Raw genomic sequence first — 18636 nt, forward strand, 5'->3', positions numbered from 1 at the left:
TGTACACTCACATTGGCGCCTTTTGTTTAGTCACGAGGCGTTAAATGTTGACGATAAACGCGCGCGATGTCGTCCTGGTGTTTACAAGCCCTTAAATGCGCGATGATGTCTAACGTCCCCGCCAAAGAAACTAGTCGCTTTTAGCAACTTGCCAGCAACCGCCGTTTTAAAGACCCAATAAAGCTTTAAAAAATCACAAGCATGTTAAAACTGGTTCGTTTTATGTCACAGTATGAAATATGAAAATATAGCTTTCATAACCACAGGTATTATTTCAGGCGATTTACCAAAAACCCATGGACTTTTGGGCGATGGAACCGGTAGTGCTAAAATGCTAACTCGCTTCTGGGGTTTGCATACAAACATACATCATCCCTGAGGCACTCTATTACTGCACTTCCTGTTAATATATATATATATATATATATACTTTAGCCTGTGTCTCCTCAACAATCCCATTTATCCAAATTTTTCCCAATTGAATTTGTTGTTCTAGCACTGATATTAATGTATTTTTGACAGTGATTTATGGGCTGTCTCTGCAGGTGCGGTGTATGAGTACATGAGTGCAGTTCTGTGTGACGTTCTGCACTGTCAGAGGGACCCGCTGGCTCTGTGTCTGACCCTCCAGCACTATGATAAAGAGTTAAACACATCAGACACTTCACCTCATCCTTCTCTTGTCACTTTCTACCATTACTACTCACAATGGCTTCCCAAACCAACACAAGACAAGCTGGTTAGTTCATATTGAAATACGACTCAATTGCAAAAGTGGATGGCAATTATTTGTATCCTTATTTGCTCACCCAGGTGTCAACGAATGCATTTGTTTGTTGTAAATATCAGTGTAAACATCTTATTTAGGCGAATAGTTATATAGTCTCAACTTAGCTCTTTTCTCACAGTTTATCGCTGCAGATATCACTGAGGGACCATCAGATGTTGGTCTGAGCGCTCTGCTGAAGGCGTCCTATAGCGAAGGACCCGATGCTTTCCTGCAGGAGGACTTTAAAGGGGCCGTACGGGAAGCTTTGGATACACTTGATCTGTACCAGTTTCCAGTGGTTGTCAATCAAGTGCTTCTCTACCTCAGAACCTATGTGGTCAATTTCAATTCGGTATTTAGTCTTTAAGCATATTCTTTATTTTTTATATGTTTTTCGGAGAACGTTGAGTGTTATTTTTGGGCCACAAATGTCCATATGGTGTGTTAAGGAGGAAGTATAGTTCCCCTTTATGCGTACGGGCACAGCGAACAAGTGCGTGTGGCGCTAATTTCATTGGCAAACGTGTCCTGAGAGCAGCGTTTTATCGGATTGGTTTTATTTGAAGCTGTGATCTCAGAAGGCGTGTGTATAACTAGGTTGTATGAACTACATTTGTCATCTTTATCTCTGTGCTTTTCTGCTACATTAAGGCTGAATTGTAGTTTTGGTGCGAAGATGAAGTCGAATTAGAAGATTTGAACAGATGTATCCACGGCATTGGAGCGTTTTTATTGTATAAGAAAGTGAGATTCACTGGGTGATTAAGGGGCCGTTTACACAAGACTGTTTTCAACTGAAAAAATTATGCGTCTTGGCAAAACTCAAACTTTTGAAGACTGGTCTCAAAGTGCGACTTTTTGAAAAGGCGCCTTTTTTCGTATCCATATAAACGGCAAGATGGAACTTTCTGATGACGATGACGTCACGCACATGCGTATTACGCACTCAGTCGCGCGAGTATAGCCAAAACAAAATGGCGGCTTCCCGTACTGTGAGCTCTCGCTGCTCGACTATGTATTAACGTTTCCCCAGCAAAATGTGGATTTGCTGCACCAATAAGACCAGCAGACACACTATTTACATTCGCCAGACTTTAAACACACATATACGTCGACCACCGGTATTAAAAAACACTTTTGGCTTATTGCAGTGCATGTGTATGTGCCAAGGCACATCCTGTTTCTTTACGCAACAACATCGCCATCCACTGACCTGGCATGCATACTACAGTGGTTTTATACGCTATCCCGGATCCGTGAAAATGCAGACGGTTTGATAACGCTGTCATGTGTACGTGAAACAAAAACGCGAAGGATAAACTTTTACGTATGTCATTGTGTAAACGTGCTCTAATATTTAAGGAATTATTTTTCATGTGGATGGCGTTTGAAGGCTCTTAGATGGATAAATGATGGAAATCCAGTGTATCTGATAATGTAGAGTGGTTCTCATAAGTGTATTTTTCCTGCGTTTACAGCTTGGAAAGGCCATCGCATCAGAGGTGTTGGGCAGTCTGATGACAGCGCTGAACTCTCTCGTTCTGAAGCTGTTGAGCTCAGAACAGTCAACTCACATTGATTCTAAAGAAACACCTGAGGACATAGACCTTTTCCTTGATAGCGACCTTATACCTGCTCAAAACCTTGACAAGGAACAGGTATGTCTTAGTTCTAGCTATATTCTTTGTTTGCTTTTAAAGGAATAGTTCAGCAAAAGTGAAAATGCTATCATTACAAAAAACATTTTTTACGAGCAGAGAAGACATTGGTGGTTTGTCGGGAATGGGATTTTTTTTACATCAAGTTACCCTTCTTAGCTTAAAGCTTTATCAATATAATGTGGTATAATTTTATTTGGTAGATGAATGGCAAGTGGTTCATCTCAAAATTTGGAGATTGAGAATGAAATGTGTTTATTCACTTCCGTGTCGTTCCAGACAAAAGAGACTTAAATAAATATTTCTCTTCAAATTCTAGAACTATATGACATATTATTTAATTATGTTTATCTTGACACAAACCTTTTGTTCTGTATAATGTAAGGGAGCGTCACATACTTTGAGGATAGTAGGAGAAGTTCTTTGTTCGGTTGAGCACAAAAGAAGATATTTTGAAGAATGTAGGACAGCTAACAGAGCTGAGGCACTCTCGACTAGCATTGTCAGTTTTCCTACTATGGGAGTCAATGGTGGCCAAGTACTGTTTGGTTATAAGCATTCGTCTAAATATCTTCCTCTGTGTTTATCAGAACAAATAAATGTATACGATATGAGGGTGAGTAAACAATGACAGAAGTTTTATTTATGGGTGATCTGTAGGGTTAAATTGTCTTTTGGGTGAACTGCCTTTGTGAACATTTGAATCTAAGGTATGTTCCTTCATTGGCTGTGAATGTATTTCTTGTCATTCATTGAAATCCCTGATGTTTGTTAACATTGGCTCAAGCATTGGCGGTCATTATCACTGTTCCTTCTTTTCTCCAGATCGTGCGGACTGTGCTCAGATCGGTGTTTAAACACCCGACTGTGGAGCAGTGGTTTTTGGCTCTGGAGTTGAGTTCTTTACCACCGCACACGCTGAATCCCGTGCGGTTAAAGCAGCTGTGTGGTTGTCTCACGGAGAACACGCTCACCCTGCTGGAGTCCAGTGCCGCCACCCTCAGAGACCTGGAGGCGTCAGACATTATCAGCACGTATCTGACCGCGGCTCACAGAGCCGTACTCAAAGAACTGCAAGAGAAGGGAAACAAGTGAGTAGCGTAGCCATTTCAGGTTTTTGGATTATCAGAAGTCTTCCTTTTGTGTCAGAAATGATTTTCTGCACCCGGTTGATTCATTCTGAGCGTTATGAACTGTTGCCATTTCAAAGAAAGTCAGAAGCTTAAAGTGATAGTTCACCCTGAAATGTCATTTCAAACCTCTATGACTTTCTGTCTTCTGCTGCACCCAAAAGAGGATATTTTGAAGAATGTCGTTAACTGGCCCCCCATTCTCTTGCATGTATGGGTTCCACTGCTGTTTGGTCATCAACTTTTTGTGTTTTGCGAAAGAAAAAGTAATACAGGTTCGAAATGACTATAGCATGAGTAAATGATGACAGAATTGTTCACTTTTGGGTGAACTATCACTTTGTTATTATATTTTTTCAGTGGTTTTGTTACTTGAGCTTTCAAAACTTCTCATGACCCCTCCTGACATTATTAGGAACATTGAAATTTGATGGCAACTTTAACCCACATTAAAATATGCACAGTACATTAAGACCACATCCAGCCGGAGAATTCCCCATCCTTTTCACGACGTCGTCTCAAGAAATTTTTGCATACACACAAAACCAACTCAAAGCGATGTAGCCTACATGCCAAATCAGTATGTGGCGCTGTAATTCTGCTACAGAGATGGACTAAAAACGGAGAAGAACATTTGGAGCATGCGCATAAACTTTTTATGCTGTGGTGATGACGACATCATCGTTTAAGGAAATATACAGATAGGCCCGATTCTTATTTTGCGTCTTTTCACATTTCTTATTTTAAGTGAAGACGTGCAGCAGGCTCGTGCAAATAGAGCCCGACACGGTCGCGATGTGCATGCGGTGCTGCGCCGCATTTTTCTAGGAGAGATTGAAATAGTTCAACTTTTTGGAGTGCCTCGTGCGTGCCGCAAGATATCTGAAGAGAGATAGTAGCGCAGCTCGCGTGTTTTCCACACGAAATGTGAATCAGACCATAGGCTGTACACGCCAATACGCAAGGGTGGAGTATTCAGATTGATCCACTCTGGGACCTGGTTTAAAAAACTAGCGGTTTCAGGCTCCCAAAACGCCAGATCCTTGTGGACGAAACGTCATTACGAAACAAAATCATTACACATGATCTACAGATGGGCCCGATTCACATTTCGCGTGTTTTCCGCATGCATTTTCGTCATTTTAATTAAAGATGCGTGGCAGGCGCGTACAACAGGGGGCGACATGGTCATGACGTGCATGCAGTTGCGGCGCCACATTTTTCTTGGTGATATGGAAATATTTCAACTTTTTGGAGTGCCTCACGTGCACCGCAAGTTATTTGAAGAGAGATAGTGGTGCAGCTCGTGTTTTCCGCACTGTTTAAGACGCGAAATGTGAATCGGGCCATAGGCTGTACACACGAATAAGTAAGGGTGGCTTTTTCAGATTTATCCCCTTAGGGACCGGGTTTAAAAAAGAAGCGGTTTCACAAAATCTTTACACATCTCCGTGTGGATGGCCTCTAAATAAGCCCGTTTTACACAGAAATGGTGATAGCGAGGCAAAAGTTACAGATTGTAGCTTTAATGGACAAGTGTCTTTGAAATACCCACATCCTCTTTTCAGAAAAGAATACTATGTATTGCATTTCAGAAAGTGTCCAAAAAAGGAATCGGCCTCTGTTCGAGTTCTCCTGGCTCTGCACGAGTACCTGGACTCATCTAGTCTGAAGGAGCTGGTGTCCCGTATTCTGCTGCTCCCTCAAGAGTGTCTGTTGGCTGCCAAGAGTGAGTTGAGCGTGTATGGTCGTGTGGTATTGAAACTCCTCACGGATGACGTGAATCGGCTGTCTGAAGAGCACAGCAGCTCGATCGCTCTGTCACAGGCTCACCTGCGGGGTCTGGCCGCTCTCCTCACGTCCTGCCAGTGTGTTCAGCTTGAGGACTTCCTGTTCCGGGTGCGTGAACTTTACACGGATGGAAATGATTCATTTTGTTTGAAGGACATCCTGCTTTTTTTAGAATCACAGTCACTGCCGTAGAAATCCAGTATACCTACGGTGTGATGTTTTTGTGATTGGAAAGTGATTGTGAAACTGCTTCCCTGTAGGTGTTGTCTCGGGAGCCGGGCAGTGCGAAGCTGATTCAGAGCGATGTTCTCCTGCACTGCATCCAGAGAGACGGTCCATCAGCCGGGGCCGTTGGCGTTCTCCTGCTGCAGAACTGTTCCACACACGTTCTCAGCTTTGAGCTCTGGTGCCTGGAACCATCAAACCTGTCACAGGTCACCATCGGGAGTGACAGCTTTCTGCGTTTACTCGACGCCTACCTGCAGAAAGCCGCCGTAGATGATCCTTCCCGATCCAAAGACAGTCAGTACTGCTGCTTGCTTTTCTCAAGTTTGCATTTTACATGAATGATTTCCCCCTTTAATCTCATTCGATTTACTTGCATGTGCAGCTTTACAAGCCCTGAGTTAGTGAGGTGAATTTGCGATTGTCCTTGAATATCCGTAACTTCCCTTTTCATTTTAAAAATAAACGAGGGTTTAACTCACTGATTTAAGTCCAGTGTTGGGTAAGTTACTCTGAGAAAGTAATGAATTAATAGTTACTAGTTACGTATTCAATGGTCTAATTAAATAACTTTACAAATGACTACATACATCAACCTTGATTAGGTAAATGATTCGAGGATAGACAGAAAACTCCTCATAACAATAAATAATATATAACTTCTTAAAGTAATCTTATTAACTGACTAATGTTAGAAATATACATTAATTCAAGCATTTCAATTTTTATGTCAATTCAAAGATTGTATGAATTATTTAGTTCAATAACATCCAAAGTAACTAATTACAGGAAAAATAAGAGTAATCCCTTACATTACTTTTTTAATGGAAAAGTAATTAAGTTACAGTAACTAGTTACACCCAACACTATTTTAGTCTTCGTTCACTTTCATAGTACGGGAAAGAATGGCCAGGCGAAGTTTTTTGGTCAACTGTTGCTTTATCATTTCATATTTTCGCGTTACGTTGATGTGTAAAATACTGATTTCTTGACGTTTTTTATCTAGTTCAGAGATCAGTCCTGAAGACTCTGAAGAAAGCGTTCATGTCTGAGCTGCGGAGCGCCGTGCAGGATGGAGAAGTCAAGGTGTTGACAGGTCTTCAGTTGGACGTCCTCTCCAACCTCATCCGACTGGCAGCTGCGAACTCTGACCTCGCACGATTTATGAGCGATCTTCCTGCTATCCTTCAGAGACCGGACAGTAATGAAAGGTACAACTATCATTTCTTCCGTCATATAAAGCTGGGCAGTATAGCTAAACTGTAGGGTGCATTCAGATAAATGTGGCACTTTTTTTAAATAGGCACCTAAATTCACCCCTGATTAACCGAAAACATTTGGGGTGGTTTCCCGGACAAGGATTATCTTAAACCAGGACTGGAACTGCAACACAATCGCACCGATTTATTTTATATTTAAGATATGTCAGTGTAAGTTGTATTCGATCAAGACATCTCTAAAATTAAGAAGTGAACAAGTTAGTCTGAGACTAGTTTTAAGCCCTATTCAGCAAAGCGGCCCATAAAGATTAAAAAAAACATTTAGGTGCAGCTGTGACGTGTCAGAGGAGATCTGGCCCTAAGTGGTGAGACTGGTTTCTCCTGAGATTTTTTTTCCACCATTTATTCACCAGTTGAGTTTGGATTCCTTGCCACTGGACTGCTGACATAAGATTATTTTAAGATTCTGTAAGCTCCATTAACAAATCTTCCTTAAATAGTGTAATAGAGCATTCACACAAGACGCGACTTGCGCGAATGAATTTGTGTGTAGTTCGACGCGTTAAATTTTTTGAGTTTACTCGCTTCATTCGCGCGTGAAATTCACTTCAGATGTCCTCCATTGTTATTTCTGCCACCTCTCGCTATCATGTCACTACTAGAACAAGCTCTTGATTGGTTAACGTGGTCCAAAGTTCAGGTTTAACTGTTTCAGGTGGAAGCTGGCGGACTCTGTGAGTGTTAAGCTGTCTGAGAATCCAGAACTGGGGACTGAGTGGAGGAAATCTCTGCTTGCTGCTGTCTTTCACTGGCTCATCGCTGTATACAAAGAGCAGAAAAACCCACAAGACCAACAAGAAGAAGCCATGTTGAAACGACTTCAGTCACTGATGGTGCGTACAAGCGTTCACACTAGGGCTGTCAAATGCTTGTTCGCTACCAGAGAAAACGTTTGTTCACTTAACATACATATCTGTACTGCGCATATTAATTTTGTATTTATAAAAACATATATATATATATTTATATTTGGGAAAAATACAAAGGTAACACTTTATAATAACTTTCATTTATAAATCATTAGGAAATTGTGTTCACGTAGCTAGAAATACAAGATAATAATCTTGTTAATGTTTACTAATGTAGTTTTTCTAAGCATTATCTAATGATTAACAGATCATTATTTAATGTTAATTGAAATGCTAACAAATGTCATAAAACTTTCTTCATTTTTGTGAATGTGTAGAAACATAATTTAGTACCTTTATTGGCATTGGTCTTTAACAACATTGTTGTAAAGGGTGGGTCGTTACATTCAATGCTTGCTAAAAGCATAACAATCAGCGTCTTACCCAACATTTATATATCATTTATATCATTGGTTTAAAAAAATACATTAAAATATTTCCTAAATATGTACACGTGTGTGTTTATCAATACAAAATTTAAATGCACAGTACATGGATGTATATTATTTAAAAAACAAACTTTTATTCTGTAAGTGATTAATAATTTGTCAACACATCTTTCAGCCATATTTTCTGTCATTATTACTTGTAATTCAATAACATTCACTTTTTATCTGCAGTTGTTTTGTTTCTGCTCTGGTTGTTATTATGTTATCTGATGTCGGGTTATCATTACAGATTTTCCCAGACACTGTTGCTGCATCAAATTGGAATAACTTTGTCAAGTCCGGTCTAAAGCAAGTGTTTTTTATTTATCTTTTAACATATTGAGAAATAGGATTTAAATATAGTTCACCTTCAAAATGAAAATTCTGTCATCATTTACCCGCCCTGTTGTTATTTTCTTTCTTCTGCAAAACACAAACAAAATATTTTTTAAAATGTCGGTCACCATTGACTTCTATTGTATGGACACAAAACCAATGCAAGTCAATAGAGACCGACGCTTTTCTGTTTTCCGACAAAATTTCTTCTTTTATGTTTTGGAGAAGCAAGAAAGTCATACAGTCTTGAAATGACAATGAGTCAAGTAAATGATGACAGAATTTTCATTTTGAAGGTGATCTGTCCCTTTAAAGAAGCAAGTAGAATATTTGTAGCTAGTGGTGTTTACTACTCGGTCAACATAAATCTGGTCAATTCCATGTGCAGGCATCGGTACCTTGATCCTGTTTTTCTGGAGACCCTGAACCACTTGTTAGAGATCATGTATGGGACGCTGGAGAGCCCTAAAGAGTTGATGCCCTTGTCCACCATTCATATGATGACCACCAGCCACTCTCAGTTCTTGTCCACGATGCTTTCCACACAAGACAGTGACGGTCTTCATTTGTCTAAAGGTAAAGAAAGACCTTCAAGAAAGGCCAAGTAACACCGTAAATAATTCAGCACCCATTCAACATCTTGGTCGGAAACTCTCTCTTTTAAAACCCAATATATTTGATTTGCAGAGGCGTTGGTGTCTCTTCTGCTCACTGTGGTGAGAAAATGTCCTGAAGTGTGTAACAGCAGTCACTTCCTCGTCAATCTCGGCGCGTATGGAGCATCGCTGAGCACCACAGGTAAACGCCTCCATTCATTTGACATGGTTCACGTGGCTCGTGAATGAGCGTTTAACACTTTCTTTTCGATGACTTCACAGATCAGAAGATTTTGCTTCTGCTCCAGGAGTACGAGAAGAACAACATTAGCCTCACGGAGTTTCAGTAGGTTTCTATGCACATTTCACTGAAAAATGCCGTTTTGAGACCATTTTGGCAATTCGATTCTCATGTATATGGTTTCAATTCTATTAGATTTCAATTCGATGCAATATCAGCATTTCATTTTAAATATGAGTTTTGCGGACGTGGAATCCATATTTAAATACATAGGCTGGTAACTGAAACCCCTCACTTGGCTAAATTAATGAAATACTCATTCACGTAAAATTACAGATAAAGAAAAGTAATCCCTTACTTTACTTTTTTGAGGGAAAAGTAATTCATTTACAGTAACCAATTACACACAACTGTTTGAATTATTTTTTACTTTTTCTTTAAGTAACCAAACATTACTTTAAAAAAACTTGAAACGTGTTTAAAGGGGTCATATGGAGCGAATATGTGTTTTTATGTGTCTTTGGTGTGTTATAAATTGCCCGTGCATGTATTAGACACGTAAAATTGTGAAAATGTAAGTATCGGAAACAAAAGATGCATTCTATAACTTGAAAAATTGTGCCATCCTCTAGACAAGAGGTTTCCCGAATCAACATTCTTTCTTTAAATTGAAGATCGATTAAAATCGAAGAATCTTTATTTTTTACCCAGCCCTATTTGTGACCCTGTCTGTGAAATCCAGGCCAAAGTCTCATAATCTAAAAATGAAATTATGAGTATTTCAGTCATTTATTTCAATCTTTGACAACATTCTATTTTCACAGAATGGTCTTTGCATTACTGTATGTAGGAAACCGTAAATCACAAAAATGATAAGCTGGATTTCACAGGCAGCGTCAAATTTGACCTTCTGCCCCTTAAATAAAACTCTTTTACGGCTGGCAGATCTTGAATAAGTATGAAATGCGTGTTATTTCTTATCAGATTTGTCTTGTGGGGTCCTGCCGCGGTGGAGCATCATAAAGCCCGCAAGAGTCTGGGTCCGTCTCTGTGGCAGAAGCCCAGCTCAGAGCAGCTCCTGTCACTGCTTTCCACAGACAACATGTTAAACACCATCACGCACTTCCCACAGCAGCGATATATTATACCTCAGGTATTCGCAGCTTATTAAATGAACCAGCGTACAGCATTTAAATGCACTTAAAACACAAGCTTGACCCAGTCAAGGAATCTCATTCAGTTGCAACATACAGTATACATTTTTACCTGAGAAAGTATCCTTTTCTATGAGTATTTCAATAAATTGCTGTATAGGTCTATGGTATTAAAAAAAAACTAAATGAGTTGTGAACTGTGTCCTACAGGATGGCAAAGACATCATCTACACACCGGAGGGCAAAGGTTGGGTAGATCCATCATCTATGTATGACCCGTGCTTCCTCCTGCCTCTCTTCAGCTTTATTCTTCGTCCAGGTAACCTGACACGACTCAGTTTCACAAAACTGTTGTATAACACAGATCTGATGTTGTAAATGTCAAGAAAAATTACATTTATTAAGGCTCGTACACACCGGATAATCGTGCGTGATTATTGCCGACATTTAAAGCCCTGTGACCAATGTGAGTGTGCGAGTGATGCGCAAAACAGCAGACGTTAAAGCATCATAAAAGAAAATGTGAAAAAACATCCCACTATACAGTGCGAATCACAGGGCTCCAGACTTACTTTTTCAACTAGGAGTTAAATGAAATTTTCAAGAGCGCAAGCAAAATATGTATGGGCACACTTACAATTATTCTATTATTTCCCCCAAATTAACTGTATTACCGATACTGACAAATAAGTTACTTGGACCGCCGATTTGGTTCTGCTTATTTAAAGATCTAAAGAGAAGCTTTGTTATTGATTGTTGCTAAATAGAGAGACTGTATTCTGAATTGATTTGAAGAAACTATGTTTGTCAAAAAGTATAGATTTAATTGTTAAAAGCAAAATGAAAGGTCTCGTGTTCTTACGACGATTTTATTGTGTATTAAGGACACTTTTCCTCTTCTTCACACAACACATGTAAATATAATGTCGAATAAAACTTTACAAAAGCATTCGCCTGTCGTTCGTTCTGGCTGTTAATGGATCTGAAATGATCTTGAAATGATCCAGGGCTGTCTATAAACTATTGCAATAACTGTGACAAATAAGGTAAAAATTTACTTTTTAAAATTACAAACTATAAAGCCACGCAGAAGTATATTAGTGGTATGACAAATGTTCTGTACTGTCAGGCGCAGGATATAATACGTCAGTGTCCGAAATCGTTCACTCAGTCCACTATATGTGGAAGAAGTCAAGGAAACTATTTAGCATTCGCTATATAGAGAACAGTGAATGAGTGAACGAATTCAGATGCAACTTATGAGGAATGGTCCACCTGTGTTCACCATTATTTGATATAAATATTAAGTAGTTACAGATAAAACTGCAATATTTTCATGCATGTAAATTAGTAAGATTGACCTGTTAACTATTTCTCTCTTTCAACAGAATGTGAGGTGGACTGCCAGAAATTTGTTACCAGTCATGCTTTGGGTGTTACAGTGGCGGCGCTGAGCAGTTATGACTGGAAAGTGAGGGCCGCAGCGTACCAAATACTGGGCTCGTTTTACCAGCACCTCGAGGGAGCTCGCTTCCGAGAGAAGAGACAGGTAAAGAAAGAGAGATATAAAGGCCAAACTAAAGTATTTCTTTAGTTTAAGTATGCCAACAGCGGCACAGTGATTTGTTTACTGTTCACCAGTGTTATATTCAAACTCCTGTGTGACTATTATTTATAGCTACATATCTACGAACCAAATAACGTTTCAGGGACGCAACGAGAACGTCTAAAACGAAAAACATTTTATCATTTAAATATTAACGCGTCGTGACTCACATGGTGTATTCAATTAATCTGTGCATTAAATATTCAATTTTATGCATAATTTAAATAATTTTCTAGTTAACTATGTATTATACAAAGAATAATGATTATAACGACAGCAGTATCCTAATAAAGTGCTGATGTTCAGTGAAGTACATGACATAAATAACCAGTGACTTCAACACAATATAGAGGATTTATTGACAGAGATGAATAAACATTAACATGATATTCTTGTTTTACCACAAGTTAAGCGGGATGTCTGTTTTTTAGAAACAACAATCAAAAGCTTCTTCAGTCACATTCACAAACATCAAGGTCTGTTCATTTAAGCGTGCCAAATTGACGGAAAATCACTAAAATATGTTTAGTCTCACATCTGTTAGGTTTAAAGAAAGAATATTAATAAACTGCTAAAGTTATATATCATGCATTGAGGTAAAACGAAATGGCCGGTAATGTTTAAATGATGCAGAACAGAGAATACGCATTCTGGACAGGTAAGTAAGTTAATAAATAAATAGAAACTGTTTTAATTGTTGTATTTTATCAAACTTCAGTTTATTGGCTATAAAAAAGTCAGATTAATAGCATTCGTTTTGACAATATAACAGATTTGACTCTCATCATACATTTTCCATATAATAGCATAATAAACCGAAATTACCAAATTCGTTAATCAAATGACCAGTGTCCATGTTATCTGACGACCAGTATACCACGTCGCTACAACGTTCTCCTTGGGATCCATCCACAACGTTTCTGGAACGTTACAAAAAATTCTTAGAAATGGAACTTTGCCAAGATGTCTTTAGAACGTGGTCATAAAGTAATGTCACGATGACCAATTGAAGACCAACTGGCAACGTCGTCAGACATATACTGTGTTTGCTGGGTTTTAACTTAGGATGTCTTCTCACTTTAATCTTGAATGTTTGCATTAAATATCCAGCTCCTGTACTTGCTTGACACAGTCAAGAATGGAATCCGAAAGCAAAATATCCGGTTGCCGTTTGTGCATGTGACGTACATTGCCAAAGTTGCTCAGCAAATTTTGAGACCAGGTGAGTGTTGAGAAAGTGCTTACACACGTTTATAGCAATACAGCTCTGTGATTTATTTACTCATTTGCATGGCATTTTGAAGCTTAATGTTGCTTTTATCCTTAACTGTTGTGCTAGAATTTTCATGGTTTAAACGACAACGATTTGGTAAAAACTACTTCGTAACGTCTTACCCCGTCTATGAAATAATGGGTAAAATCACCCCCCAAAAAGGAGCATCAAATATGTCATAGCCATGAAAACTTATTACATCAAAGATTTTGATACTATATTTTATTTTTTTACCTATAAATATACCTGAAGTTGGATTCTTAAACATACATTTCAGTCTCTGACATGGCCCTACTCTGTCAATACTAAAGATTTCAAGGTTATATTTTCAAAGAATGTTTATTTTGTAGAATCATTTTACGTAGAAAACAGTGACACTAGTTGGGTTTTCGTATGGGATTCATTCTGTATCAGTTTGCCTAAACCCTGACCTTTAACCTTTCTTCAAAGAGGAACACATGTATTTGGTGATAAACCGGTTTCTTCTGAGGAATCAGTTTCTGGACCTGCAAAAAGTCCCTGACTTCTTCAAACTCTTTTACAGCTTTGATCAAGAGGTACCAAAGTTTCAGATATCTGCTATAACTGAAATGATGAATCTGCTCATGTTTATAGAGTTATTGTTTGCTCTCTTTCCAGCACAAACTGGAGCGCGAATGGGTTCTGAGCGTGTTGGAGGAAGGGATAAGAGATAAGTTATGCTATGAGATCTGTGAGCAGCAGAATGTCTATCAGACTCTCCTGGGCTTTGGGAGCAGTCCACTCTCTGATCAGTCCTCTCAGGTACACGCGTGCAAATATATATTTGACCACAAAATCTCTCTGTTTGTGAAATTGGTATTAAGGTGCCCAAGTTTTGTCATGGAAACCCCTTCATCCTCCAAATAAGCTTTGATATCTTACAGAGCATTCACAGCAGACACGAGTTACGCAAATGACTCACTTCACAACAGATGCGAATTTGCGTCATGGGAGGGGCTTCTGCCAGATGGCTCCAGTCTCATGTATATGTATAATGTATATAGCTCAAATTGAGTCAAGAGCGTTTTTTCAAACTTACCAGATTGTCCGACCTCCTCACTCTTTGTTCCAAGCAAGATCATTTCTAATCCTGTTTCGATAAAAGTTAAAAGATGTATCGTACAGCACCGGGTATCCACATACAATGGCAGGGTATTTATTTATTTATTTAAAGAGTGCGTTAGTAAAATACGACTATAGAATGCGTGTTCACTCTTGCGCAAGGTTAAAGGGAGGGAGCAGACCATCTACAGGACAAGTTGGAATGTTGATCTTTATGTACACTGTAGTAATGTGCACCGTTTCCTCGCTAGAGAAGCGTTCAGTCTTGGCTCTAGCAAGTTCCGCCTCTAAATAGCGAATTTGCCATGGCATGAGCACAACTGGCTCGTAAAGGGAAAGGGTGATGAGACACTGATGCCCTGATCACACGAACATGAACATTTTCGTGTGCTATACGTCCATATGCAAAAACAATACTCGGTTACTAAAACCAAACATTTACAAAATTTCAAGATTTTTAGAAACTCTGGTTTCCGTGTAGATGGAGATTTGTCATATGACGTGCCGCTATCTCCTTTGTTTCGACATCAGATTCCAGGCTTCTGATTGGCCAACAAAGCTTTATGGTTAGGGTTATATCGCCACCTGTTGGATTGGCATGCTTTGACAGCGCTTTATAGCTCAATTTTTTTTTACGAAAAAGGAAAATCTCAGTTTATAAAAATACCCGTGTACATGTGGACAAGGCCTAATTGGTTTACTCCACGTTTTGCCCAAAACACACCCATTGCTCCATGATAAATAGGGAAAACGATTTTAGACCATGCGCTGGGGTCGCCCACCATTTTTCCCGTCGTTAACTAGCAAAAGTGTATTCGGACACACCCTAAGTGCACCTGCGCTTTAGACAATCCGCTTAGATCTTTAAAATAGAAACACAAAAGACAATTCAGTTAAATGTGAATTTTGTCAGTGCGATTTTGACAGTTTTCTCCTCTGCTGTTCTAGATTCAGATCGTGAACGTTTTCTACAAGACCGCTCATATCACCAGAGCTGCTTATGACCTCATCAAAAACCATGGAGTCTTAACGTGGATATTACAGCTGATAGGAAAGAGGTGGACAAGGATTTCGCTTATCTGCACATTTATATCTTCATCTTTTATCTTAATGGGTCTAGATGCTTAATGTAGTTATTGTGCTTATATGATTCCCACAGGTACATCGACAGCAGGTTATTAAGTCGTGTCATCGAGCTGCTCCATAAGCTGTGGTTCACTAACTTGGGTGATAAAGAGAGTCAAACAGAAGCAAGCGACGCTATAGAAGAGCAACCACAAACCTCGGCCAAATGTCTTCCTCTTCCAATCATCAATGAGTTTCTGTGCACACTACTCACACTCATCAGACATCTGGGGTAAGACTGGACATCATTTAAAGATATAGTTCATTTCACTTGAAGGGTTTATTTCACGCTCTTATATTCTTACTTCTTTTATAAGAGTCCAAGCCTATTTATTAGAGATGATTTACAAAAAACGAGTCGTTGGTATTTATGTCACAACTGCGTTGACATACTGTAACCACATTTTTAGTAAATATAAAAGTCGTAAAGGAATAGTAGCTAAAACATCCTGTTTATAGACTTGTTTCATTGGACACGCGCACTCCTGATCCCAAGTTAACTTCCGATTTGTGTTTGACGAATTTGTGTTTGTGTTTAAGAATAGAACCATTTATATTTAATAAAATTTTTGCTAATATTAATTAGTATTATTGTTTTAATGTATTATAATTGTAATAAATAAATGATTTTATTGAATTGTGTCGTATGTTAATTTGGTTAAATAAACAATTTGTTGAGTGTGTCCTATAGTTCGGGCGCATTTAAAGACAGCGTATGGTACATTGACATCTAGTGGTTGAGCTTGGTATCGCAGTCTAAATTTAAAACATTGGAGAGACAAGTTTAGTAATGCTTCTTCTCGTTTCCTTTGATGTTATCAGAAATAATCTACAGGATTGTGTACCGGAAGTTCAGTTGGGGTCACAAAATTGTGAATGCGCAGTAACGTTTCTTTGTTGTTAAGATACCCGTCTATAGGATCCAATACATATTAAAGCTGTGCTACAAAAAGCTTGATTCTTGCTTTTTTATTTTAGGGAGAAAAGTAATTTTTCGTCTGTAGTAAATAATTCCAGAATTATGATTTCATAGTAAAACTTTCTGTTTGTTTCTCTGGTGCTGTTCAGAGGTGGTGTGGCTGTACCTCAGCTGAAGGCATTCCTTCACACACTCTCTTCTGTACTGATGCATTGTGGGACAGTTTTAAACGCTCACAAGGAGGCCGGCTGGCTGACACTCCATCCACGGAAACCTTCTTGCTCCGAAGTCCTCAGTGTCCTGCAGCGCTGGGGAACTCTGGCCAGAGACACCTTCCTGCTGTCGGCTCTTCAAACTCTCGCCGACAAACACAATGTCAAAGAGCTGCTTGGTAAGAAGTAATGTCATCTTTTCCTGTTGTCATAAAAGGTAATCGGGACTATTGGACTCTTATAGGGAAAGTTCCTTGAAAAACGAAAATTCTGTCATCATTTACTCGCCCTCAAATTGTTCCAAACCTGTATACATTTCTTTGTCCTGTTAAAAACAAAGAAAGATATTTAGATGAATGTTAGCAACTGACATTCCTAGGATCATTGTCTGCCATGGTAGGAAAAAAAAATGCTTGGATTGTTGGTTTGTAAATTCTTCAAAAAATATTATTTTGTGTTCGTTTTTTTTCAACTTTTTATTACTATGGTTGTGAATGATGTACCAGAAATGTAATTTGCTTAGACCTTTTCAAATATCTTCCTTTGTGTTTAGCAGAACAAATAATTTATACAGGTTTGGAACAACTTGAAATTTAAGGGTGTGTTCACATTTGGTGTCTTTTTTGACAAGAAAAAGTTGACAAGGGCGCTTTTTTTAATAAAAAGCTGGCAATGTTGTGGTTACAAATGGCAGCCGAGGGCGAAACGGACATTCTAAGCAGCATTACGGAATTATATTTGAATTATAAACGGAGTGCGTATTTGCAGTAACCAATCATATATTTTAAAACTACAATACAAATTTCTCGTTAGAAATACAATCCAAAGTTATTAAAAAATGAAAAATTAACTTTTAATTTATACAAAAATATGCTCAAAACGCAGATTATGGCCACCATTTTATTTTAAAGACCTCGATTCTGCTTGACCGATCACCTTCTTGGCATGTTGTTATAAAAACTACAGGTCTCGCTACTCGCTTGTCATTGGTCAGCTATGGATGGAGGCGCTTTTTTTAACTTCGTTCACTTATAGTACGAAAAAAGAAACGCTAAAAATTGTTAAAGGGACAGTTCATCCCAAAATATTTCTTTTTCTTTTTGGGTGAACTGTTCCTTTAACTTTCCCTTAACAAACACTTGTTCACACTGGATGTCACATCAGGCAGATAAATGGCCAGTCCTTGGACTTACAGAAACAAGATATAGGTTACACAAACAAATCACATGTTTTGATACACTAAATGTTTTCTAACTAAACATTTCATTTGTATACGCAGGCTCTGGTCAAGGAAAGAGAGGAGAGAAAGGCCAAGGAAAAAGTCACTCGGCAAAGTATGCTCCTTTCCGAACTGAAAAACAGGACGACACTGAAGCTGGACAAAGTGATAATCTGGTGCAAACTTATTTGGAGGATTGTAAACCTTTGCTTCGAGACATCATCATACACTGGGAACCAAAAGTGCAAGAGCCTTCATGTGACAAACCCGATGCTAGTGATCTAGATGATGCCGCTACCTGTTTAGTAGTCAAGTGGGCCCTTAAGACATTGACAGAGAGCCCGTACGAGGACAGCAGTACCTCTGCTGTTTTAAAATGGGTGCAGAGGATCGTTCTGCCTCGCACAGATATCATAGATGCTTTAAGTGATGAAAGCACGAGAAAGGACTTCCTCAAACTTTATCACCAGACATGTGAGCACACGGCCCAAGAGCAGCGCTTCACAGTCGAGACCCTACAACTCTTCTCTGCCATCATGATTCAGATGCTGGAGGCAAACTGCGGTTCTGTGAGTGACTTGCATCAGATGGTGATAAGCACGTGCTTGCCTTCAGAAGTCGATGACGACGCCAATACAGGTAAGATCCAATTTAAAGCAACACTATGGAATGTTAGCTCACGG

At 38.9% G+C, this 18636-nt stretch overlaps 1 protein-coding gene across 1 annotated transcript in view; it reads left to right on the top strand.

The window, feature by feature from the left end:
• The window catches only part of urb1 (URB1 ribosome biogenesis homolog), a 30400-nt gene that overhangs the window by 10712 nt on the left and 1052 nt on the right, over window positions 1–18636 (top strand). The window contains exons 19-40 of the mRNA XM_056757405.1: window positions 546–739; window positions 909–1121; window positions 2248–2427; window positions 3253–3518; window positions 5153–5456; window positions 5609–5870; window positions 6580–6784; window positions 7509–7686; window positions 8440–8498; window positions 8914–9101; window positions 9213–9323; window positions 9404–9467; window positions 10347–10515; window positions 10727–10835; window positions 11905–12065; window positions 13233–13344; window positions 13846–13952; window positions 14035–14178; window positions 15427–15536; window positions 15638–15835; window positions 16672–16913; window positions 18014–18592. Coding sequence (XP_056613383.1) covers window positions 546–739; window positions 909–1121; window positions 2248–2427; window positions 3253–3518; window positions 5153–5456; window positions 5609–5870; window positions 6580–6784; window positions 7509–7686; window positions 8440–8498; window positions 8914–9101; window positions 9213–9323; window positions 9404–9467; window positions 10347–10515; window positions 10727–10835; window positions 11905–12065; window positions 13233–13344; window positions 13846–13952; window positions 14035–14178; window positions 15427–15536; window positions 15638–15835; window positions 16672–16913; window positions 18014–18592 — 4155 coding nt within the window. The remainder of the gene's footprint in view (window positions 1–545; window positions 740–908; window positions 1122–2247; window positions 2428–3252; window positions 3519–5152; window positions 5457–5608; window positions 5871–6579; window positions 6785–7508; window positions 7687–8439; window positions 8499–8913; window positions 9102–9212; window positions 9324–9403; window positions 9468–10346; window positions 10516–10726; window positions 10836–11904; window positions 12066–13232; window positions 13345–13845; window positions 13953–14034; window positions 14179–15426; window positions 15537–15637; window positions 15836–16671; window positions 16914–18013; window positions 18593–18636) is intronic.

This window comes from Triplophysa dalaica, chromosome 9, assembly GCF_015846415.1.
Source record: "Triplophysa dalaica isolate WHDGS20190420 chromosome 9, ASM1584641v1, whole genome shotgun sequence".
Taxonomy (NCBI): Eukaryota; Metazoa; Chordata; class Actinopteri; order Cypriniformes; family Nemacheilidae; genus Triplophysa; species Triplophysa dalaica.